Below are 24442 nucleotides of genomic sequence, written 5' to 3'. Positions count from 1 at the left end.
TGAGGCATCACCATACTGCCACAAATGGGCATCAGACATATTGCATGGTTGAGGAGGGAAAGAAAGGAGGCTCACGGAGCACCACATAAATGCTTTCAGCTTTGGGGTGCCTGGGTGGCTCAGTCGGTTAAGCGTCTGCCTTTGGCTCAGGTCATGATCCCCAGGGTCCTGGGATCGAGACCCGCAACAGGCTCCCAGCTCAGCAGGGAGTCTGCTTCTCCCTCTGCCCCTCCCCCTGCTCGTGGTTCCCCCCTCTGTCAAATAAATAAAATCTTTAAAAAGGAAAAAAAAAAACAAAACACTTCCAGCTTCAGAAATTTCAGAGAAAGGATGGCAGACTCCAGTGCCCACAGGAGCCAGACAAGGGTAAATGTAATTCCCAGTGAGTGAAGTAAACCAAAGCAACGCAATAGAGGCTGGTGAACTGGAGGGCCCACATCCCATCTGAAGGGCACAGTTGCCACTCCATGGGGGCAGGTGAGGCTGTGCAGAAAAGTGGACCCAATGTTGCCGGATCTTTTACTTTTGCAAGAAGAGCCACAGCCCTAGATTTTTATGTAAAATGTCTAAGTTTTTAGCAGGGATCAAAGAAAATACCACGAAGCGGTTTTCAGCCCTTGGTCCTGCTGTCTGAACGGCAGCCCTGGTGCTCTGGCGCTTGGCTCTACTTGATCTCTGCCCACCGCAAACTGACAGCGCCACTCCAAATGAGAGGACAGATTCATGGGGCCTTTCTGGACCTAGCCTGCTCGTACGCAGAGCACCTGCTCTCTGTGAAAGCGGCAGGGCACAGAACCGTGGATGCAGAAGCAGCACCTCCTGGGCCACAATCTGCTGCCACAGGGCGTGCCGAGAGCACAGTGGTGGCTTCCGTGAGGTCTTCTCTAGGCCTCTGAGCACAGCCATCTGCCCGGACAGCCGCCCTCTCCCTGCCCAGAACACACGGGCGGCCTGTTGCTCCTGAAGCGTGCTCAGATGCACCTACAAGGAAGGACCCAGATACCACGCCAGGCACCTTCCCTTGGATACAGATATCAGTCATAACTCAGACCCTCACGGGAGAGGAAAAAAGCCAGTATTTTACTATTCACTAGTAGAAATGCACTGACTTGCACATGGATGAAGTCGCCTTCTGGAGTTTTTTGTTAGAAACAGCTACTAGCTGTTATGAGCAGGAATAGGTGGAAACTTGTATGCCAACCTGGTAGGCAGGTATAAACTAAAACCACTCTTCTGCAGAGCAATCAGACAACACAGAGCAGGAACATTCAAAATGTTTATACCACTCGACCCCGTGGTCCTAATTCTAGAACTTTATCCTATGAAAATAATCAAGAAATGGAGAACAGCCATTCCTTAGAATAATGGAAAACAAGAGTATGTTACACAGACACTAAAAAGGTTTCAGAACGGTTAGCAACAGGGAAATACTCAAGGTGGACGAAGGGTTATAAGCACCAAGTAATACTTTCTCACATTTTCCTTTAGAATACCTCCAAGACTACAAGAAAATGAAAGGAAAGCTATACCAGGACACAAAAGGTTAACAGAGGTTCTCTTTAGGTAATGGGATTCATTTTTTCATTCATACTTTTCTGTATCTCCCAAGTATTCTACAATAAACGTGTATTATTTTTACAACTAAAAAATAAGTTACAGGGGTGCCTGGCTGGCTTAGTCAGTACAGCAAGCGACTCTTGACCTCGGAGTTGTGAGTTCGAGCCCCACTGGGTGCAGAGATTACTTAAAAATAAAATCTTAAAAAATAATAAGTTACAGATGATTTTTTTTTGAAGGAAGATTTTGGCCCTGACTAGAAGCAATGAAAAATGAATCTATCCTAACACTTTTGCCTTCTCTACCAAAATACATCAAGTTCTCAGGCAAGCAGGTCAGTAAGCTTCGGCTTTAGGTGACCCTTCAAAATGCTTACCTCAACTCTCAGCCTCAGTTTCCTCTGGGGCAAATTTCAACTGTCCAAATTTGTATGGGACAAATCTCAGAAATAATATCTGAAAAGCACATGCTATATCATGGGTGCAGAAAAGGCTATATTTTTCTCTACACTGTATCTACAGGACAAACTCAATAAATGTCTGCTGGCAAGTTACCATACTCAAATTCAAGTAAAAAAATCAAATTTTAGGGGTGGCTGGGTGATAGACATTGGGTAGGGTATGTGCTATGGTGAGTGCTGTGAATTGTGCAAGACTGTTGAATCACAGATCTGTACTTCTGAAACAAATAATGCAACATATGTTAAGAAAAAAAAGAAGAAGATAGCAGGAGGGGAAGAATGAAGGGGAGTAAGTCGGAGGGGGAGACGAACCATGAGAGATGATGGACTCTGAAAAACAAACTGAAGGTTCTAGAGGGGAGGGGGGTGGGAGGATGGGTTGGCCTGGGGATGGGTATTAAAGAGGGCACGTTCTGCGTGGAGCACTGGGTGTTATGCACAAACAATGAATCATGGAACACTACATCCAGAACTAATGATGTAATGTGTGGTGATTAACATAACAATAAAAAATCAAATTTTAATCAAATTATTACAGCACTGGATAAGACCTTACACACACCCAACTGAGCATGATCTTTACTTACTTACTTACTTATTTATTTGGCTCCATGTCCAGCATGGAGCCCAATGCAGGGCTTGAACTCATGACCCTGAGAGCAAGACCTGAGCTGAGATCAAGAGTGGGACACTTAACTGACTGAGCCACCCAGGCGTCCCCTTTATTTTATTTATTTGTTTACTTATTTAGAGAAAGTGGGGAGGGGTGGAGGTGGAAGGAGAGAGAATCTTAAACAGGCTCCATGCCCAGCTCAAGCCCAATGTGGGGCTTGATCTCACAACCTTGAGATGATGACCTGAGCCAAAAATCAAGATTCAGATCTCAACTGAATGAGCCACCCAGGAGCCCCCGACCCTTACATTTTTAAAATGTAGCACCTTCACCACAGAAATCCCCATTCCCACATAACATTTTTAAATCAAACTGCTAGGATGCTCAAAGTCTATTTTCACCAAATCAAGTCTACACATTGAGTTTCTGAACAACCCTATCACACTGGCTGCTGGAGAGAGAAGGGGGGATTAATACCAAGTCTTTTTTTTTTTTTTTTAAATACCAAGTCTTAAAAAACATCTTAAGGGTAATAAAAATAAAATGCTCTGCCTCGAACCACAATAGGCCAGCTGACCTCATTCTCTTCACACTATCATAAGTCAACAGAGCTGCTAAAAGTCAAGACTTTAAAACATCTCATTCAGGCTACAAATGGAACAAAGAACCTCTACCCTTTACCTCCTCCCTATCCTGTTTGACAGGTATAAAAAGGCACGTCTCCACAAAGGGGTTATCAGCTTTAACCTCAAAGGTAGGTAAAAACGAGTCAGAAAAGGCCAGAAGGCTCAAATCCATATACTATTGTCCTTACATACATGTTTCTTCAGAATGGGTTGCCCAGACCTAAACTTCGCACCCTGCACCACCTGGTCCCTCAGTCTCCTGTACATGTGTCCTACTGTGGAAGACTTGTGGTTTGCATGCTGTTTGCCCCCTACACTCAGCTCCTTGTGGGCGGGGAGAGGGTCCTATTCATCCCCCACCTGCTACCTCACCTCGCCCGGGGTCTGGTGGACAGAAGGCAGCAGTGAATGTCAACAGAAGAATACGGCACCTGCAGTGGGTTTTCACAGCCAGGAGGATGGAATGAGCAGGGAGAATCCACAGCTTTAGGTTCTTGCAATCTTTTAAATCAAACAAGGAACAAGCAGTCTATGCAAAGTCAGAAAGGTACTGAACCTAGGCAATGATCTCTTTGGAGAAAGCGATGCAGACTTCGAAATGGCTCTAAAAAGTCAGCCACAGAAAGGAGGTGTGTCTCACACCAGAAATCCCTTAAATGCCAGAACACTTATGGCCACTCCCACTTTCCCAATAGCCAAAAAACAGATGTGCCATTGAGTGACAGTTGTATACTTCAAGTCATCGGTCCCTCTTCCCAAACTTGGCAGATTGGCCCTTCATGGGAAAAACAAGTTAGAATGAGAGAAGGAAATAAATCTCTGTAAGCGTAGAGCGTTTTCCTAGTTGAAGTTACAGCCTCACTTCTTGGTCAGTGATCCTGGGTTTATACCTGACTCCAAATTGCACCATCAATTCCCATCATCTCATCCCAAGCAGAAGCAAGTGCCAAGTGAAGCAGCCTTGTAAAAACAGAAATGGCTTAGAATCACATAGCCCTGGTTGTGAATCTTAGCCCTACCCCACACGTGCTCAGTGATGTCGAAAGTAACTTCACTCTCGGAGCTTAGTCTCCTCATCTGAAAACCTGGGGCATGCTGTCTAGCTTGCCCATTAAATGTGAGCACAGCACCGTGCCCAGAGCCTGGCACACAGAAGCAGATTGGCACAGATATAGCAGTAGCTGTCTTATAAAGCTCTGACAGAGGGAAAGACTGAGCAAGTCACAAAATTTAAATCAGAGGAGAAAAGCAACCATTTAGGGGCAGCTGGGTGGCCCAGTTGGTTAAGCATCTGCCTTCGGCTCGGGTCATGATTCCACGGTCCTCGGATGGAGCCCCGTGTTGGGCTCCCTGCTCAGCGGGAGTCCCTCTCCCTCTGCCCTTCCCCTCCCCCGGCTTGTCTGCAATCTCTCCCAAATAAATAATAAAAATTAAAAAAAAAAAAAAGGAAAGAAAAGAAAAGCAACCATTTAAACCCAAAGTACTACTTAAGAAGGCTTGGCTTTCCCCAATGATATACTTGATGCTAAAGCGTGCTTCTGCATCTGTGCTCCCTGGCACGCTCAGCTGAAGTGCAGCCGAAAAGGACAGAAAGGCTCCAAGCCTGGGAGTCTAGAGACCCAAACAGTTATCAGGGTCATCTCTACTCACCACATGCCCTGGGCAAGGCACTTCACTTCTCTGGATCTCCTTATCTCACACATTAAAGGGCTGAATCTGTTTTTCCGATTATCAAGATTGATTTAAATGTCATTTTTGTCATGAACTGTAAATCCACATTCTCCAGACTTGGGAAATGCCAACAGGAAGCAAAGTTTTCACATGGCACATACTTAAATTAATGAGGATTCTGAATACCAAACTTTGACTGTCATTTCTACGGACACTGGGGTTGGGCTGTAAACTCTTCTTCACGGGTTTCTGTCCATCCGTAATGGCTGTCCACATTAGAGCTTTCTCAATACTCCATGTTTTATCAAGTAAAGAACATCTACAGACCCTTATATTGTCAGGTATCCTGCCCCTTAACATGCACACACACAGGTTACTCCCATGCAATCTGTAGTTTTAATACCAGTGGGTCCACCAGAACCAGAGAGAGGTCCATTCTTTCCATTTAATCAAGCAACTTTCTGGAAATATCAACCAAAAAGGAAAGATAATCCCAGAATGTATTAGCCACGTCAAAGGAAGTTACTCAAGTCCCTTAAGACCCATTGCCTGTTTGATGTCCATTCTAAATCCATCATTCATTCACCAATTAAGTGTCTGATAAGTGGCAGACACTGGGGACCCAGGGATGGATCCAGGGATGAGTAAAAACAAACAGACCATGCCCATGGGGCCACGGGCCACAAGAGAAGGCGTGAGGAGTTGTTTTTAAGGCATTTCAACATCGAAAGATGCTCCATTTCATTTTCAAGGAAATGATGAAAAGGAACACATTTACAGTCTACTCTCCCACATGCTGCATTCAGATTGTCACCTTCTTGCGCTAAATGCAAAAATTCTTTGAGGGGCTATTTTCTCACTTCACCCAAGGATAATGCATTTAACTAATACCAGATGGATGCCCAGGAGAGAAGTTAATTCATTACAGACAATGGATGTCTTGGGAACTAAGGGCTCAATTTCATGGGGAAACCCACTTGGGAAGGATTATCATTTATCTATACACATGTCTGTCTCTATAAGAGACTGTGGACTCCAAAAACCAGCAATACAGTGTTTGAAAATAGGGTTTTAATAAACATTTATCAGATGAATATGCCCGATGGAGACACACAGACCTGCAGACTTCTCTACAACTCTTGCCAGCCTGAGCCCCACATCACTCCAAATTCTTAGGAATGGACTCTTTGATGATGGGTATTAGATCAGTGCTTCTCTTTTTCCTCTTGGGGAGAAGAGGCAGCACAGAACCCCAAAAGAGGAAAAACTGTATCTTCTCAGAAAAAGAGAAGAGTACATCCACAAATGCATTGTGTATATAACCGTGCACATAATTTCAAGGGTTCACAGGCCCTCCCTGGAAGTCTGTGAACTTGAGGTTAAGAACCCCTATACTAGGGGCGCCTGGGTGGCTCAGTTGCTTAAGCGACTGCCTTCGGCTCAGGTCGAGATCCCAGAGTCCCAGGATCGAGTCCCACGTTGGGCTCCCTGCTCAGCGGAGAATCTGCTTCTCCCTCTGACCCTCTCTCCTCTCATGCTCTCTCTCACTCCCTCTCTGTCTCTCAAATAAGTAAATAAAATCTTAAAAAAAAAAAAAAGAACCCCTATACTAGATTGCTAGAAATTAGACTCAAATTAATGCCCAAACCTAACCAGCCAAGTTCTACATATTTGGCAAAAACAGAAGCAAAGGGGGCGCCTGGGTGGCTCAGTTGGTTAAGCGATTGCCTTCGGCTCAGGTCATGATCCTGGAGTCCCAGGATCGAGTCCTGCATCGGGCTCCCTGCTCAGCGGGGAGTCTGCTTCTCCCTCTGACCCTCTTCCCTCTCGTGCTCTCTCTCTCTTTCTCTCGCTCAAATAAATAAATAAAAATCTTAAAAAACAAACAAACAAACAGAAGCAAAGGGGCCAGACAGACCTGGGTTTCGATCCAGGTTTTATCATCTGCTAGCTGGGTGAGGGTTGGGGTAAATCAAATTGCCTTTCTCGGTCTCAGTTTCCTCATCTGTAAAATGGGTTAACAGTAGTTGCTAATTCCATGTTAAAGTCAGGAGGCGATGAGTAAAGACATGATGTGCTTGGCATAGTGCCCTGTACACAATAAATGGAGGCCATCACCACCTTCCCTCTGGTCTGCAGATTCCACACTTAAACCTCCCACTCCCATCTGCACCTCCATTCAGCGCTGCATTAGCAGCTCCCATGGGATCTTAGAGAACAAGGCAGAAAATAAGAGCCCCTAAGAATTCATAAGGTCACAAAACACAGCCCTAATGTTTTCCCCAAAATCAAATGCTTGGTTTTAACCTATGAAGGCCCTTTTGACAAGACAGTCAGCAATCTCTTTCTGTGTAAATCCAGATCAGCTGCCAACACACAATTGTTTTATGAGGCAAAGACAATTTTTAGAGGCAGGCCTCTTAACTTAAAATGGAGATGAAAAGAAAAGGATTTGATCAAATACCAAACTGCAGAAACACACTGACAGGGAAACAAGGCAGAAAAATTAGTTTCCTAAAATTATTCTCTGTGATGCCCTTAGTTAATATTGGATATTTAAGGATGTCACTCAGCCCTTCTAACCCACTACCCAGCTTCCCCCAACCCCTCATAGCTAAAGGCACTGGCTCAGTTCTTAAATATTCTCAACTTTCCTCTGCTTTCAAGACCATTCAACACTTAACCCAGGATACAGAAAGGCCAATTTTAGAGCTACACAAAACCTATCATTCAGAGTCCTTCTACAAATGAATTTCTCAAGCGTTTCTAAATATTTGACTTCAAGGGGGGAAAAAATGCTTTTCCACTTTTAAACAATCTTTCATCTCTAGTGATGCAAATTTTCTTTGTTTGTTTAACCAATCCACATACCACTAGCCAGTGCTTAATCAGGCCTTTATTTAACATCACTAACCATGTGAGTTGTGCAGCCAAGTCTGAAAGTTTCAGATAATGATCTCATAAGAGCAACAAATTGGTTCAAAGATGAAATATGTATCAATATGTCTAAGAACCCTTTCAAGTTCCACACTTCAGAATGACAGAACTGTAATTCCTCCAGCATTCACACTGTATGCCTGACACTCTATGAGCAAATGGACTTCAGTGCTGTATGAATAAATAAGATAATATAATTAATAGCATTTCATATCCACACACTGTTTTCACTATTTCCACAGATGAAGATGTCAAAAAAGAAAAAAAAAATCTCTTCTTAACAGAGCACACTGGTGACCTTGAGAAAGTTATTTAAGCCTAAAATGCACAAGAAGAGAAGCAAGAATCCTGGTGACTAATCCCAAGGTTTGAATTACTATCTCTCTCTGACACTGACACACACACACACACTCTTAACCAGGTCCCCCCTTCCCCTAATGCATGCAAATGACAAACAGGTACCCTAATTAGAAGTATCTGGGGCAAACCAGACTATGATAAGGTATCTCCCGTCATTGTATATAATAGGGAGGGAGGAAAAACAGTAATACAAACCAATTTCCTATCTTAGAACTCCTAGACTCCCGAACAGGTCTTTTTCTCCCCTTAACCATGAACAACAGTACTATCGAACCCCAGTGAAAATAAACAATGCTTCAGTGGCACTGTTTAGGTTTAGTTACACGAAAATGAATTCTGCTCTGAAGACCATAAAATACTAAACAGCAAATCACACACAGTTATTTTAAGATAGTAAATAAAAGGAGGTTTGAAAAGTTCAACAAGGCACTTCGAAAACATGATTAAACTGAAGCTGAACACCAATTTGTTTCTTCTACCTTCTCATTTTTCATACAAAACGTTACATTCCCTCTCAGCGGTCCTGAAACACCAGCTTCCCTTACAAAAACACCTTTCAGGGCTGACAGGGGCCACGCCAGTTACTGCAATCAGGCAGTATTGGAAGAACTAATAAAAGCATGCCAGCCTCTGTACACACACAGCCCCGAGAGCCACGCTGAGCTCCATCTCTGCACTTGAGAGGTTCTGCAAGTAGGCCCCCACAACAAAGTTATTAAAGATATGGAGTGAGAACACCAAGAAATGACTATTCAGACAGCTCAGATAAACTCACCAACACACTGTGCAGTTACAAAGGAATTAAGGACACCTATTAGTGATTGCTTAACAAATCAACTTATTAAATACCATTTAAGTCATTTTTCTTTACTTAGCAACTGTTGACTTAATTGGGGGGGCACTCGGCTAATGGACTTCAAAAGAGTTAGATAAGCACTTCAAAAAGATTCAAAAGAGAATAGATTCCTTCTGCCAAATTCATACATTCTCGCTCTACTCACAAGGATAAAATAGCTACAAATGGTGTGCTTAAACTGCTAATTTTGTATTAAATGGTGAACCCAAGATTATCTCCAAAGCCCAGCACTACCCATAATGGATAGCCCGCCAGACAAACTAGTGTGGACAAAGAGTCCAAGTTTAAAACACTGCAGATAAAAATCGCAAACTTCAAAAGTCTTCTTCAAAAAGTGAGGTGCCATGTTAAAACATCTTTTCTCTTAGAAGGCTGTAAGTCAAACATTTCTAAAGCCATCAGGGCACAGTGAAAGCCTCAAAGAGAAACAAGGAGTCACAAGCTTTAAGATTCAAACTATTCTTGAAGGCTGCCACTAAAATGTGTAGGAATCTTCAGCAGACCATCTTCTCTAAAGCTTACAAATTAAAGACCATAATTATAACATGAGCAAGGAAAGAAGTCCAAAAGCCTTTAACATATGTAGTCACAGGACTCAAACATGTGTTTCCCCTTCTATTTACCCTGCAGAAGTTTAAGATGGGGATAAGAGTCGGGGCGCCTGGGTGGCTCAGTCGTTAAGCGTCTGCCTGCAGCTCAGGTCATGATCCCAGGGTCCTGGGATCGAGCCCGCATCGGGCTCCCTGCTCCGCGGGGAAGCCTGCTTCTCCCTCTCCCACTCCCCCCACTTGAGTTCCCTCTCTCGCTGTGTCTCTCTCTGTCAAATAAATAAATAAAATCTTAAAAAAAAAAAGAGAGATGGGTTTAAGAGTTCTGTGAGGCAATGCTGCTGATTAATCGCCTGGCAGGGGTGCCTCCCCCAGCTTTGTAAGGACACACCTCTAAGGAGCCAAGCTGCACAGCTCCCTGTCCTATCCACGCAGGGCTTTGAGCATGCACCACGGGAGGGAAAAGGAAGAGGCTGCTATGCAATCATCCATACAGTTCCCTTCTCTTCATTCATAACTCATCCAAAGTAAAGCACACAAGGCCCCAAGCTTAGAGCCCTGCAGCCATCCCATCACCTCCAAAAGGGCTCCAAATCAAGCCAACCGTTTCATCGCCCGCATCCGAGGCATGCATATTAACCGCCGTAAGTGCGCTGGCAGTCTACTAACAAGTTGATAAAATCATAGCCAAGGAAGCGGGAAGGCATCTACCCAGCTCAGTCCCTCCTCCAAAGTGTAGGCACGGCTTATAAAAGCTCTCCTTCGCCAGCTCCCTTTGGAATGCAGACCTCTCTCACTGGGAGCAAGGTGGGGAGGCCCTGTCAGTGAGCGACCCTGTCTCCCGATTTCCAGGACTTCCAGGCCCTCCGCAGAAGTCCTTGGCCCAGGAGCGGGCAGGCAGTCTCCCTCCCACCCTCTGTAATCTGAGGCACGCAGCGAAGGCTGCCTTCTACGGCCACTCCAGGGCACTCGCGATCCCCACTCCTCCGCCAGCTCCCCCTGCTTCCTTGCCTGCTACTGCTTGTCCAGAGCCCTGCTGGGGGGTCAGCGCCCAGGTGAAGGTGGCGGCAGGTTCCAGGAAAGAACCTAATGCTGTACAGCCGCAGACAAACCTGGCTAATCTCAAAAAGAACATGCAGGGATGGAAAGCAAAGCCTGTGACCTGAAACAAGCCACCCCATCCTTCATCACTCATCTTTCCAAAGTTGGCATTCAACAGGTAGTTCCAGGACTTCCACCTGAGGCAAACCGAAATGCCCAACCGGCCCAAGAGGGCCGCCCCAACGTGGGTATCCGGACCCGGGGTCCCCCTCCCGCCCTCGGGACCCACAGGAGGCCGAGCCCCCACGTGCACTCGCTCCCCGCTGCGGCGCGCTAGAGGCCACGTCCCGCCTGCCGGCCGGGGAGGGATGCCGCCGGCCTCCTCGCCGCCCCTCCCGTCCGCCCGCCCGCCCGCCAGCCCGCGGCGGGGTCGGCGGGCGCAGCCCCCGGAGCCATCTTGTGGCGGCGGCGGCGCGGGGCCCGGGCGGCGGGCAGCTACCTGCACGATCTCGCCCTCCGCGCTGAGCGTGGCCCCGGCCCGCGAGAAGCGGCCCGTGAGGCCGGTGGTGTAGGTGGTGTAGTCGCCGCTCGGGCTCGACTCGAAGAGCACCACCTCCACAAACGCCGTCTCCTTGGCCCGCGCCGCGCCGGGCCCCGCGGCCGCCAGCAGCAGCCCGAGCAGCAGCGGCAGCGGCGGCGGCGGCGGCAGGCGGCTGCCGCGGGGGCCGCGGGGGCGGCGGCGGAGGCGGCGGCGGCGGCGGCCCGGGGCCCCTGGGCGCCCGCCCGAGCGCGGCCTCATGGTCCTGCGGCGGGAGGGCGCGGAGGGCGGGCGCGGCCGGGCATAGTCGCGGGCCGGCGGAGGACCGAGCGCGGGCGGACGCCTCACAGCCCCATCGCGGCGGCGGCGGCGGCGGCTTTGTGGGTCGCAGGCTCGGCTGGGCTCCCCCGGCCGTCGCGCCGCGGCCCTTTCATCTGCTCCACGTGAGGGGTTATCCCCGCCCCGGCAACGTCGTGACCCGCTCTCCCCTCCCTCCCCGCACTCGACCGCCGCTGCCGCCGGGGGGAGCGGGAAGGCGGGGCGGGCGCGGTGGGGGGCGGCCCGACGGCCGGGCACGCCCCCGAGCTCGCTCCGCCCCCTCGTCCCAGCCCCGCCCCTCGCCCGCCACCGCCTGCGCTCCACCCCATTGTTCTCGCTCCGCCCACCGCCTACCGACTTGCTCCGCCCCATCGTCCTCGCTCCGCCCCCTCCCTTGGTCTGTACCCGCCCCCTCATCCTCGCTCCGCCCCCACGCTCTAGCTCCACCCCTTCATCCGCGCTCCGCCCCCGGCGGCAGACATTTCTCCTTACGGTTGCCAGAGTTCGGCGGGAACCCTGACAGCATCCTGCTGCCAGGCGACTGCGTTCTCTCTGGAGGCCCCACGCCTCCTGGTCCCGTGCGGTAGTTAGGGCCTTGTCCTTCCCGGCTCTGCGGCCCCAATCCATAGTTCCCAGGAGCCCGCACCCGGCTCTCCACCCTCACCCCCACCTCTAGGATCGAATGGGAAAAGCCCCCGCGGGTCAGAGCCGTTTGCAGCTCAGCCGTGCCGGGACGCGTCTGGTTCTTGCCACGGTGTTGCTAAGATAGTTACTCAATTGGGGGGCGGAGGTGGGGGCCATTTAGCCATGGAATTCTGATGGAGTTCATCTTTTTGCAGCCCAAAGACTGTAACTCAAACACCCTCCAAGAGAGGTTCTGAAACTTTGAGTCTCTCCGTGTGCAGAAGGCCAGAGTATTCCAACACCATCAGTCTTTATGCACAGAATGATGGCTGCCAAATTAATGTACCAAATACGTGCTCCAGGGCCCAGGGGTCCCCAATCGTCCAGGAGATAAACCTTTCAAGTCCCCACCCCTCTTTGGAACATGCCTTTTCTGTCCTCGTCTAGTCCTATGAGAATCGAACCCTTCCTTCAAAATTAAGATTCAATTCCCACTTCGGTGGACTTTTCCTTCTCTCAGCAAAATGGCTTTGTTCAGATATTCGCAAATATTTGGTTAGGATGATCTGCTTCTACTTGCTACCACACCCAAAATATTAAAAAGACGAAAACTCAATGAGTATTGTCTTGGGCAAACAACTTACCAAGGTTACATTTTAGAGTAGAAAAAATATTTTCAAAATGTGGAATAGAAAATACACTTGAAAAAATCCACGGATCTGCATTGCCACATTTGGACCACCCAGAGTTTCTGCTTAGGAGGGAGGCACCTGGGAAAGCAGGGCTCAGAGTACAGCTGCTTTGTAAGTTCCCTCAGAACCAAGCTGAACCAGTGCTGGCTGGGTCTGGGCAACATCAGTCCTGTATCTCCCCCTAGGTGGCACAGTCCAGTCATTAAGGGGGAAGTCAATTACTACAGCCCACCCATGACACTTTGCAATATTTAAAATTCAAGGTCACCATCAACTGATGAACAAGTCAATAAAAACAATATATCCATACAATGGAATGAAGTACTGATACAGAGGTACAACATGAATGAACCTTGAGAACATTGCGGTAAGTGAAAGAAGCCAGTCACAAAGGACCACATAGCGTATGATTCCATTTATATGAAATGTCCAGAATAGGCAAATCTACAGAGACAGAAAGTAAATTAGTGGTTGCCAGAGGTTGGAGGGAGGCAGGAATGGGTAGTGACTGCTAATGGGTTTCTTTTGGAGGTGATGAAAATGTTCTGGAATTAGATAATGCTGATGGTTGCACAACTCTGTAAATATACTAAAACCCACTGAATTATACACTGTAAAATGATGAATTTAATGGTATGTCAATTATATCTCAATATAGTTGTTAAAAAATTTCAAAGCCATTAGTGGTATTTTCTTTTTTTTTTTTTTTTTTTTTGCCATTAGTGGTATTTTCATGAAAACACACACACATATACCTACACACAGGATACTGTGTAAGGCTATTCTCTGCTCTTTTGAAGGCTTAGTTCAAATCTCACACCCTTGGGACCCAGGCTGCTCTGTTTAAAATGTCAGTGTGCCCCCTCTCCCCAGATCCCAATCTCCCTTGGCCTGCCCCCAGCTCTCCACCCCTGTGGCATTTATCACCTTCTAACATACTAAATGATTTGCTTACTTATTTCTGTCTCTCTTCCACGCCCCACATACACACATGCCAGAGAACAAACTCTATATTGGCAAGGATCTTGTCTTGATCACTGACTTAGGCCAAGGCTGCCTGGCCCAGAGTAGGCACTTGAGACATATTTGTTGCATGAATTAATGACTAAATGAATGAGTGATAAGCTCATCATTTTGTATCCCTCCCATTTTTCAGACATTTGGGGCAGCTTGTTAACCAACAGCTGCTTAGGAGCACTGGACTTCATGGGACCAAAATAAATTCCTAATGTGGAGAAGAGCAACAGTCCTTCCCCTCAAGGACTGCAACAAAAACCTAGACAAGGGTCAAAAAAGAAACTGACTTCAATTTTTAAAGTTCTGTTTAAAGAAATAGATGGTGAATAAAAACACAGGCCCACAACACAAAGGTAACACAATTCATCTCTCACCAGTTGTAAAGCTGTTTAGAAACGGAGATACTTACTGAGTAATGTAATTTCACCAAAATCTGATGGGCAGTGAGGGGAGATAGGAAATAACTTCAAATAAGAGATAAGACCTGTTGGCTAAGAGCAAGGACTGGGTTGAGTGATAGGATGAAGAGAAGGCAAACCCATCCGTTATTTTTCATGGCACATCCCTAGTTAGGACATCCTGAGCGTAACTTATCTTGTTCTTTTCTCTACTTGATCAAACGCAGCTCAGATGAAAATAACCAAGAGCAGGTGCATCAGCATCAGTTAAAGCTGCCAGACCTTTGGCAAATCTCACTGACTTAGGCCAAAAACCGCACAAAGCTTTGGGAAATGTTCCACCATCAGTGTCCTATTTATATGACCAAAGAGGGAAGTATAGGGATTTCAAATCCATAAACATATTCTTAGTACCTAAAGACACTATATCTGCACTAAGTAAAAACAGACATGGATATTCACCGCAGCGTTGTTTTTAATAGTAAAAGACAAGAAATAACCTACATGTCCATCGATAGGGAATTAGTTAAATAAAGGTATACCGACTTAATATATAATAGGACTCTTATTCAATAGCCTTTTATTTTTTTTATTTATTTGAGACAGAGAGAATGAGAGAGGGCACATGAGAGAGGGGAGGGTCAGAGGGAGAAGCAGACTCTCTGCCGAGCAGGAAGCCCGATGCGGGACTCAATCCAGGGACTCCAGGATCATGCCCTGAGCCGAAGGCAGTCGCTTAACCAACTGAGCCACACAGGCACCCATTCAGTAGCCATTTAAAAAATAAACAAGCACTCTATGAACTTCTATAGGATGATCTTCGATATATACTGCTAAGTGAAAAAAATGTTCATATGGTATGTTATAGTGGAGGAGAGTGGGTAAGATTCATGAGGGTTTGCAAACATTAACTATGCGTGGAAGGAGAAATGGATGTTTATCCATAAGAAATGGATAAACAGTCGCGTCTGGAAAGGCATCTGGGTGACTGGGAAGCAGGGAAACGAGGGAGACCTATTTTTCCTGTCTACCCATTGTACCTATTGAATTAGCTCCATGTGCATATACTACCTATTCAAAGGTAATAAAATAAAAAAAATAAAGAGACTAGCCAGCTAAATCCGTAGCTGATAACATTCATTTTCTATATGCAAACGAATTCATTCAATAAACTTTATTGAACACCTAATATGTAGAATAAGAATGAGGGATTGGCCGAGAGTCATGGAAGATGCTAGCATTAGGGAAATCTAACACAGGACTTCTCCGTACTACTTTTGCAGTTTCTTCTTCTAATTATTTACAGACAAAAACTAAATTAAAAAAAAGAAACTGGATGAGCCAATCCCTGTTGTCAAGGAGTTCCTTCCTTTCTTCTCTCCTTCCCTCCTTCCACAAACATTTATTACTATACAGGACACAGAAATCATAAAGGGTGATGATAAAGTACTCTTTATTCTACAAAGAAATTCTAAGAGTGAATCTCGTCTTACTTCTTTAACGTGATTCCAATTTAAGACTTGGTAGCATTCCTCCAAAGTATTTATATCTATTTCTGGAAACTTTCATTTATTGTATTTAAACATCATATAATTCTCTTGAAAGGTACAATAGACGTTATACAGACAAGTAGCGGCAGTTCTTTCAAAACTCTTAGAAGTGTCTCTTCCGCCTTTGAAGTTATACCATCAATCTATGTCTACTTTGAGCCTTGAGGCAGAAGGCCAATCTGGGCCCCGATTCATCAGTGGTTTAAACCCTGCTTCAACCTGTCCCTGATTTGCAATGGCCACCCAACCAGGAGTCACAAACTCAAACAATGCTCCAGGGGCCATGCAGGGAATGTGACTGAGTGAGGTGGGCCAGGTGCAAGCAAAAATAACCAGCAATGAGACGGTAAATGGCAAAGGGGCCTCGGGCAGGAACACCCTTGGGAGTGGTGGCCTAGGAACACATAGCCGGTCCAGAGGGCTATTACCAAACATTGTTGCTCTGGGGAATGTGGGCCCAGGATTCACAGATCTTGTGATTTGTCCAAAGGAAGCAAAAAAAAAAAAAAAAAAAGATGTATTTTTAGTGTCTCCTGGTTTTTAAAATTTCTTAAGAAATTGTATTTCTGTGTGGGGCCAAATAAACACATCTATAAGCCATGTTTTGGTCAAAAAGACACATAAGAGGAGTCTGACAAAGCAGATGCTGATTAGACCAGGTCATAAAACTATCATTTCTAGATTGTGAAGGCGGAAGAAGAGGAAAAAAATTCCTAGATCTGAGAAGTATAAATACTGCACTATATAAAGGAGACAGTTGTGTGTGTGGGCAGAACCCTAGGCCACAAGAGGCACCTGTCTTCAGGATGCAATATTTAACTGAAGTGGAAATGTAATCACATGCCTACTTGACCAAGGAAGGCTGTTAGTGGATGAGGGGTCATTGGAGCTTTGAAAGATAAGACGGGTTGCATTGATTATACCTCTATTTGAAAATAAAGGGAAAAAGGATTGAGAGAAAACACTAGAAGAAAATAATGGCCAGTCACTTGCTTTTGTCCAACTGTATAGGACAGGGTGGCTTAGCACAGAGGTGAATTAGCAGGAGAGAAGAGAGAGTTTTGGTGAGAATATAGAAAGGTACACTCCATTCACACTAGGTGGAAAGTAACACCCATTTGCAGGGAGATGGTATTGAACAAGAACATCTCTTCCTATGGGTAATCACCTCTTTCTGGCTTACCTCCTCTCTCCCCGGCTGTCAATCACAGAGCTCAGCTCCCTGACATATGTGGGCATGTGACCCTGAATAACCAATCAAAGTACTCCATGCCTCTAGCTACAATGATTGGCTCAGAAGTAGGCATGTGACCAAAGCCAGGCCAATCAGAGTCTTCCCTGAAGCTTGATCCATTGGAAAATGGAGGAGAGAAGGTCTGTTTTCCCCCGTGGGATCTCAAACCCCAAGGATTAGATAAATTTAAGCTGTTTGTGGCTGGTTTCCCCAACTACATAGAAAGTGCTGCTGCTGTAGAAGAGAAGTGGAGACAAGCCAAGAGGAGACAAATAAGAAGAGGGAGGACACTGGCTTCATCCTTTGAGCCCCTGGATCCACCCTTATAACAAAAGACTCCTGACAAATACAGTAGTAAAGCTGACTAGTTCAATGACAGCTTCAGTGACAATAAGGAGTAGACACACACACCATAAAAGCAAAGAAACTCTGAAATCGAAGCAGGTCAAGAAACCCAAATTTTGCTTAAGGCAATTGAGTCAAACATAGTTTTATCCTGAGATCTTCAGATCTTCCCCCGTTCCGACACACACACACACACACACACACACACACACACACACACACACACACACACACACAATTTTGCTAATCAAAAAAAAGGAGAAAGAGCCCTAAAACACAAGATCTCAAATAGAGACATGTTCAATATATTAAGTGAATGGATGGATGAATGAATAAATACTCAGACTAGAGTTCCTTATCATTTCAATATGAGAACACTTAAGAGAAATAACTTTTTAAAAATTTTTTAAGAGATTTTATTTATTTGAGAGAGAGAGAGAGAGCACAAGCAGGGCAAGGGGGAGAGGGAAAAGCAGACTTCCCACTGAGCAGGGAGCCCGACTCAGGGCTTGATCTCAGGACCCTGGGATCATGACCTGAGCTGAAGGCAGACCCTTAACCAACTAAGCCACCCAGGCACTCCAGGAGAAATAACTTTTATGCAGAAAACAACAAAACTATAATCTCTAAATATGATGTTGAATTAGTAGTCGAATTACTTGCATTTTATTGCTGGAAGATAACTTAGAGATTATATAACATAGTTGTTGTTTGTGTGACAGATGAGAAAATCAAGACCCTGAACCCTTGATCAGTAAAAATTATACAGCACAAGCTTCTCTAGCTGCCAATAACTTCTCATTTATGAGCAGGTGCTGTCTGGGACAATAAACACTGGGCACAGATGCGATGTGGAAGAAAGATAAGCTTTGGAAGCCACAGCCATGTCCCAAAGAGCTGACAATCCCTCCCCAAGAACAGCCATGAGAGCGGCCCTTCCACTCTTACATCTTTTCCTTGTTCTGGGCAGTTTCCCTGTTTCCATCTAAGACAGAAGAGAAAAACCAAGAAACAGGAACCAAAGTGTGTGAAGGGGAGTAGGAGGTACAAGCTTCTAGTTATGAAATATGAAAGTCAAGGGATGGAAGGTACAGCAGAGGGAATATAGGTGATGGTATTGCTTTTCAAGATTTTATTTATTTTTTTGATGGGTGCCTGGGTGGCTCAGTTGGTTGGGCGACTGCCTTCGGCTCAGGTCCTGATCGAGCCCCATGTCGGGCTACCTGCTCAGCAGACAGCCTGCTTCTCCCTCTCCCTCTGTCTGCCGCTCTGCCTACTTGTGCTCTCTCTCTATCTCTCTGTCAAATAAATAAATAAAATCTTAAAAAAAAAAGAATTTGGACTTCATCCACTTTTTGTTCTTTTTGGGGGGTTAAATTTGTTTTCTTATTTTTTCATCCGCTCTTTTGATCTAATAAGTTCACTCATATAAACTTATTCTTCAGTTACTTTTATGCCTGCATGCAAAGATTTATTTTTTTTAAGATTTTATTTATTTTTTTGAGAGAGAGAGAGCGCGCGCGTGAGAGAACACGAGCTGAGGTGGGGGACAGAGGCAGAGGGAGAAGCAGACTCTCTGCTGAGCAGGGAGCCAGATGCGGGGCTCAGTCCTGGCACTCCAGGATCATGACCTGAGCTGAAGTCGGATGCTTAACCAACTGAGCCCCCCAGGTGTCCCCAAAGATTTATTTATAAGGGACCTTCATTTTAGCACTCTTCATAGAAGCCAAAGAATGGAAACAGCCTGCAACCACCAACAGAGCACAAGTTATATACAAGTCATATGATAGCCTAAATTTGCTTTAAAATATACACTGGGGGAGGGAGTGTGGGTGTGTGTAAAGATGAAACAAGATTAGCCAGATGTTGATAATTACTGAAGCTGGCTGTCAGAGACATAGAACTCCGTTATACTGCTCTCTCTTTTGTATATGTTTGAAATTTTCCACAATAAAATGTTTAAACATTTAAATTATGATATGGGGGTGCCTGGGTAGCTCAGTCAGTTAAGCATTTGACTCTTGATTTCAGTCAGGTCAAGATCTCAGGGTCATGAGACTGAGCCCCACACTGGGCTCCGCACTGGGCGTGGAGCCTGCTTGGGATTCTCTCTCTCCCTCTGCCTCTGCCCCTCACCTGCTCACTGTGCTCTCTCTTGAGGGAAAAAAAAAATGAATGAACTTCAATGACTTACAACAATATGGAATGTACAGAAAACATTGTTATCAGAATTATGTGAAAAAAGAAAACTGGAAGTCTGGGATATGAGAGACTGACTCTTTTTCTCTCACGATAACAGAAATTCAACTCAAACTGCCTTAAGCAAAAAAGGGAATTTAATGATTCATACAACTGCAAGGTCCAGGGATAATTTTAGTTCCAGACATAGCTGGGTCCAAGCACTCAACAGATGTCATCAGTTGTCTTCTCTCTCCAGCTCTTCACTTTGCTTTCCTCTGAGATGTCATTTTTCTTGGTTTCTGCACCTTGGCCCCTCTCTTCCAGGCTCATATTATCCATGCAGCCAACACTCCCAAGAGAGAGCTTCTTTCCTCTTGGCTGCAACCCAAGTCATGCGTTGGCTCTTATTGGCCAGAGTTGGTAGACACACCTCACTGAACCAATCACAATATCCAGGGGGATGGAATATGCTGATCGACTAGACCTGGCCCCTCTGCCCTTCTCTGGAGCAGGGAACGTGATCAGCCCCTTTGAACCACATGGACAGAGATTGGCTGATGGCTGGTTTCCCTTATGAAGGGCTGAATGGATGCTGGGCATGCAGAACCCACGAAAGCAAAAACAGATGCAGTAGTTGCTTTCTCCTTGCTTGGCTCCCCGCCCCTGGGTGGACAGATGCTTCTCCCCCACCCTCCGCCCCGTTCCTGTCATACCTTAAGCAGATCTCTTTTAGAATTTGGGTCACGTTGCCCAACATTCATCCATTTCTGTGTCTGTTCCCTCCTACAAACCATTCAACTCCTTGAGAACAAGGACCATGCCTCTCACTTAGGTAGGAAATCCCTGGCAAAATGCCTTCCATACAGTTGGTGCATGATAAATATTTGCTAAATGAATGAATGGTTCTTGAGTCTGTGCCAAAATAAAGTCCTGACGTTCAAGGCTTTTCCTGATGGGGCCCCAAACCATCCTTCCTGCCCCTTCTGTCCTTTCTATGGCCTGTAGGTGAGCAGCCACCTCGCACACGCCAGGCTTTTTCCCACCTTTAAGCCTTCATCCTGCTGTTCCCTCAGCCTGACCACCCTTCCCCAATGCCCCATGGGTTCATGAGGGGGGGTGTCTGGAAAGTTAGCCAATCAATTTTCTGATTACAAGACCTTGCCGTGGAGAATTCTATAACAGAAACCCTTTAACTAGTCTGCTCAGTTTCTTGACGCCACTTTGCTTAAAACTAGCCCCCACACACCCAAGACTGCTTGAACACAAGGACCCCACCACTCTCCCTTGCTGTGCTTGGTTCTCTGGCAGAAAAAGTCAGAGCCAGGGTCCTAGTAAGTTGACAGGTGGTGCTAAAGCCGAGAGGACTAGGGAGGCTGTTTCCTACCACATGAAATGATTGCAGCGACTCCTGTATTGAGCATCTATTATGCACTGGGCACCGTGCCTAGGGCTTTGTGCCTGTTTCCTCCTTTGATCCCCACATGGGGACAACAGTATCCCCATTTTATAGGTGGGGAAGTGGAGAGGAAGTGGCTTGTCTGAGGTCACAGAAGTAATACATAGTGAGGCCAATGTTGGGCCCAGCTCCGATGCCAGAACCCTTGCTCTTATCCCCAAAACAGAGGGAAGAATAAAATAAGTGTCCAGTAACAAGTAGAATTGGGAGACTCTGCAGTCCCAGAAAGAGAGAGACAAGGGGACAGTGGCTGCCTTCCCCCGTGATGGCTTTGCTGGTCCTGCCCCCTGTTTTCTCAGAGGCCCAGCTCTGCTTACTGTCCTTAGGTTCCTAAACACACCCTGAATCCCAGCAATTCATTCTCCCTTTTGCTCCGTTTGTTTTCGTCTACCACCGACAAGCTGTGTGGCTGAGCAGTTTCTCTCCCTCTCTGGGCTTGGGTTCCCCGGGTCTGAGAAAGGTAGGCAATCCTCACAGTACTCAGAGGGTCGGCATGAGGATGATGTGAGATGATCCGTGGGCCGTGGAGGGCACAGTGACAGGCCGGTGGATGCTCGTGATGCCTGTGAACTCTGGTTCCCCCCACTCTGAGCCGAGGGCAGGTTCTGACTGTCTTTTACATCTGTGCTCACAGTGCCTGGCACTGGGACTTGCTCACTCAGGAAATACTTGCATTAGCCTAGGGGAACCACTCCTGATAAGGGGCCTTCTTACCTTCCATGAGGCTCCTGGTGCTGGAGATAGGGCCTACACTCCTGTTTGTTGCTTCGGTGAGTTAATAATTTACCTCCGTGTTTAATTTTGTTTAAACAGACATGACCCCATTGGTGCTCCAGGCTCTGTCCCCGCCAAAGTGGCCCAGGGATCAAAGAAGCCCAAAGACACAGAGAGTCCTCCCACTGCCCTGTCCCAGAACTGTCCTTTAGCCTGCTGGCACCTACCCCTGCCTCGTTGCCCCCTGGACCTTATCCCCCCAGCTTTTAGTCATGCTCTGGTTGGCTTCTCTCTACGGTTATTCTACCTTCTTTGGTCCACTGCCGTGGCTGACGTGTGGGCTATCTCAGTGCCCAGTGCTCCTAGGGCCTCGCCGGGGGGTCCCTACTGCCTGTCTCCTCTGTAAGTGAGGTATCTCAAGGTGTCTGGAGTGGATTCATTCATTCCATGGAGGACTGGGAGCCAAGGGTCCTTCCACTGTGGCCCTGTCATTTACATTTATGGCTTCCATCTCCCTTCCTAGACCTAGGGGAATGGACTGGCCTCTTGGCCAAATGGGGACAGGCCTCATCCCACCAGCCACCACATCTTCTCTGGCCCTCCAATCTAGGCTCCCTGTCCGTCAGCTTTTCAGGCTCCGTCCTCCAGCTTCCTGCCTGTATTACTGTCCTAGGGCTGCCATCACAGATTGCTGCAAATTTGGTGGCTGCCAGTGGCAGCAATATACTCTCTCACAGTTCCAGGAACCAGAAATCTGAAATCAGGGGGTCACCATGCACCCTCCAAAGACTCCAGGGGAGGATGCTTCCTTGACTCTCCCAGCTTCTGGTGGCTTCCAGAGTTCCCTGGCTTGCCGCTGCATCCCTCCAGTCTCTGCCTCCATCTTCACACAGCCTTCTCTTCTCTCTGTGTGTCTTTTCATCCTTGGTTTCTTATAAGGACACTTGTCATTGGATTTAGGGTCACCCCAGGTAACTCAGGATGATCTCATCTTGAGATCCTTATCTTAAGAGTTACCTTTGCAAAGACCCTTTTTCCAAATAAGGTCACATTTATAAAAATCCCAGGAGAGGGGCGCCTGGGTGGCTCAGTCATTAAGCGTCCGCCTTCGGCTCAGGTCATGATCCCGGGGTCCTGGGATCAGCCCCGCATCGGGCTCCCTGCTCAGCAGGGAGCCTTCTTGTCCCTCTCCCACTCCCCCTGCTTGTGTTCCCGCTCTTGCTGTCTCTCTCTCTGTCAAATAAATAAATAAAATCTTAAAAAAAAAAAAAGTCCCAGGAGAGAGCACAGGCAATCATTTCTCTGACATCAGCTGTAACGACATTTTTCTAGATATGTCTCCTGACGCAAGGGAAACAAAAGCAAAAACAAACTATTGGAATTATACCAAAATTAAAATCTTCTGTACGGCAAAGGAAACAATCAGCAAAACTAAAAGGCAACCTACCAAATGGGAGAAGATATTTGCAAATGACATATCTGATAAAGGATTAGTATCCAAAATATATAAGGAACTTATACAACTCAATACCAAAAAACCCCAAATAATCTGATTAAAATGGGCAGAAGACATGAATAAACATTTCTCCAAAGAAGATGTCTAAATAGCCAACAGACACATGAAAAGATGCTCAACATCACTCATCATCAAGAAAAGGCAAATCAAAACTACAATGAGACATCACCTCATCCCTGTCAGAATGGCTAAAATAAAAAACGCAAGAAACAGCAAATGTTGGCAAGGATATGGAGAAAAAGGAACCCTCATGCAGTGTTGGTGGGAATGCAAACTGGAACAGTCACTTCAGAAAACAGTGTGGAGGTTCCTCAAAAAGTTAAAAATAGAGCTACCCTATGACCCAGTAATCACACTACTGGGTATTTACCCAAAGAATATGAAAACACTAATTCAAAAGGATATATGCACCCCTACATTTATTGCAGTATTATCTACAATAGCCAAATTATGGAAGTAACCCAAGTGTCTATCAATAAACAACAGATAAAGAAGATGTGGAATATATATACAATGGGATATTACTCAGCCATTGAAAAGAATGAAGTCTTGCCATTTGCAACAACGTGGATGGATCTAGAGAGTATAAAGCTAAGTGAAATAAGTCAGTCAGAGAAAGACAAATACTATATGATTGCACTCATATGTGGGATTTAAGAAACAAAAACAAATGAACAAAGGAAAAAAAAGAGAGACAAACCAAAACACAGACTCCTAACTATCAAGAGCAAACAGATGGTTACCAGAAGGGAGGAGGGGAGGGAGATGGGTGAAACAGGTGAAAGGGAGTTAAGAGCACACTTAACTTTTTTTGTTGTTGTTTTTAAGAGTACATTTATCTTGGGACGCCTGGGTGGCTCAGTTGGTTAAGCATCTGCCTTCGGCTCAGGTCATGATCTTGGTGTCCTGGGATCAAGTCCTGCATCGGGCTCCTTGCTCAGAGGAGAGCCTGTTTCTCCCTCTGCCTGCTCTGTCTGCCACCCGCCCCCCTGCTTGTGTGCTCTCTCTCTCTCTCTGACAAATGAATAAAAATCTTTAAAAAAAAAAAGTACACTTATCTTGATGAGCACTGACTAATGTATGGAATTGCTCAATCACTATATTGTCCACCTGAAACTAATATAACATCGTATGTTAATTATGCTGGAATTAAAATAAAATTAAAAAAAACCAAAAAGATCACATTTATA

General features: G+C 46.0%; 1 protein-coding gene across 3 annotated transcripts in view; it reads right to left on the bottom strand.

Annotated features, from left to right (window-relative positions):
• ZNRF3 (zinc and ring finger 3) overlaps nucleotides 1-24442 on the bottom strand; it is a 191246-nt gene that overhangs the window by 137258 nt on the left and 29546 nt on the right. The window contains exon 1 of one of the 3 annotated variants that reach the window (XM_027577006.2): nucleotides 11169-11785. The exons of 1 other annotated variant lie outside the window; for it this stretch is intronic. In XM_027577006.2, coding sequence (XP_027432807.2) covers nucleotides 11169-11468 — 300 coding nt within the window. In that variant the 5' untranslated portion in view covers nucleotides 11469-11785. Of the gene's footprint in view, nucleotides 1-10416; nucleotides 10501-11168; nucleotides 11786-24442 lie in introns of those variants that run through there. One more of the 3 variants, XM_027577008.2, reaches the window with a different exon arrangement.

Source organism: Zalophus californianus, chromosome 14 (genome assembly GCF_009762305.2).
Source record: "Zalophus californianus isolate mZalCal1 chromosome 14, mZalCal1.pri.v2, whole genome shotgun sequence".
Classification (NCBI taxonomy): domain Eukaryota; kingdom Metazoa; phylum Chordata; class Mammalia; order Carnivora; family Otariidae; genus Zalophus; species Zalophus californianus.
Note: the sequence above shows the minus strand (reverse complement) of the source record. Positions and strands in the feature narration are given on the sequence as shown.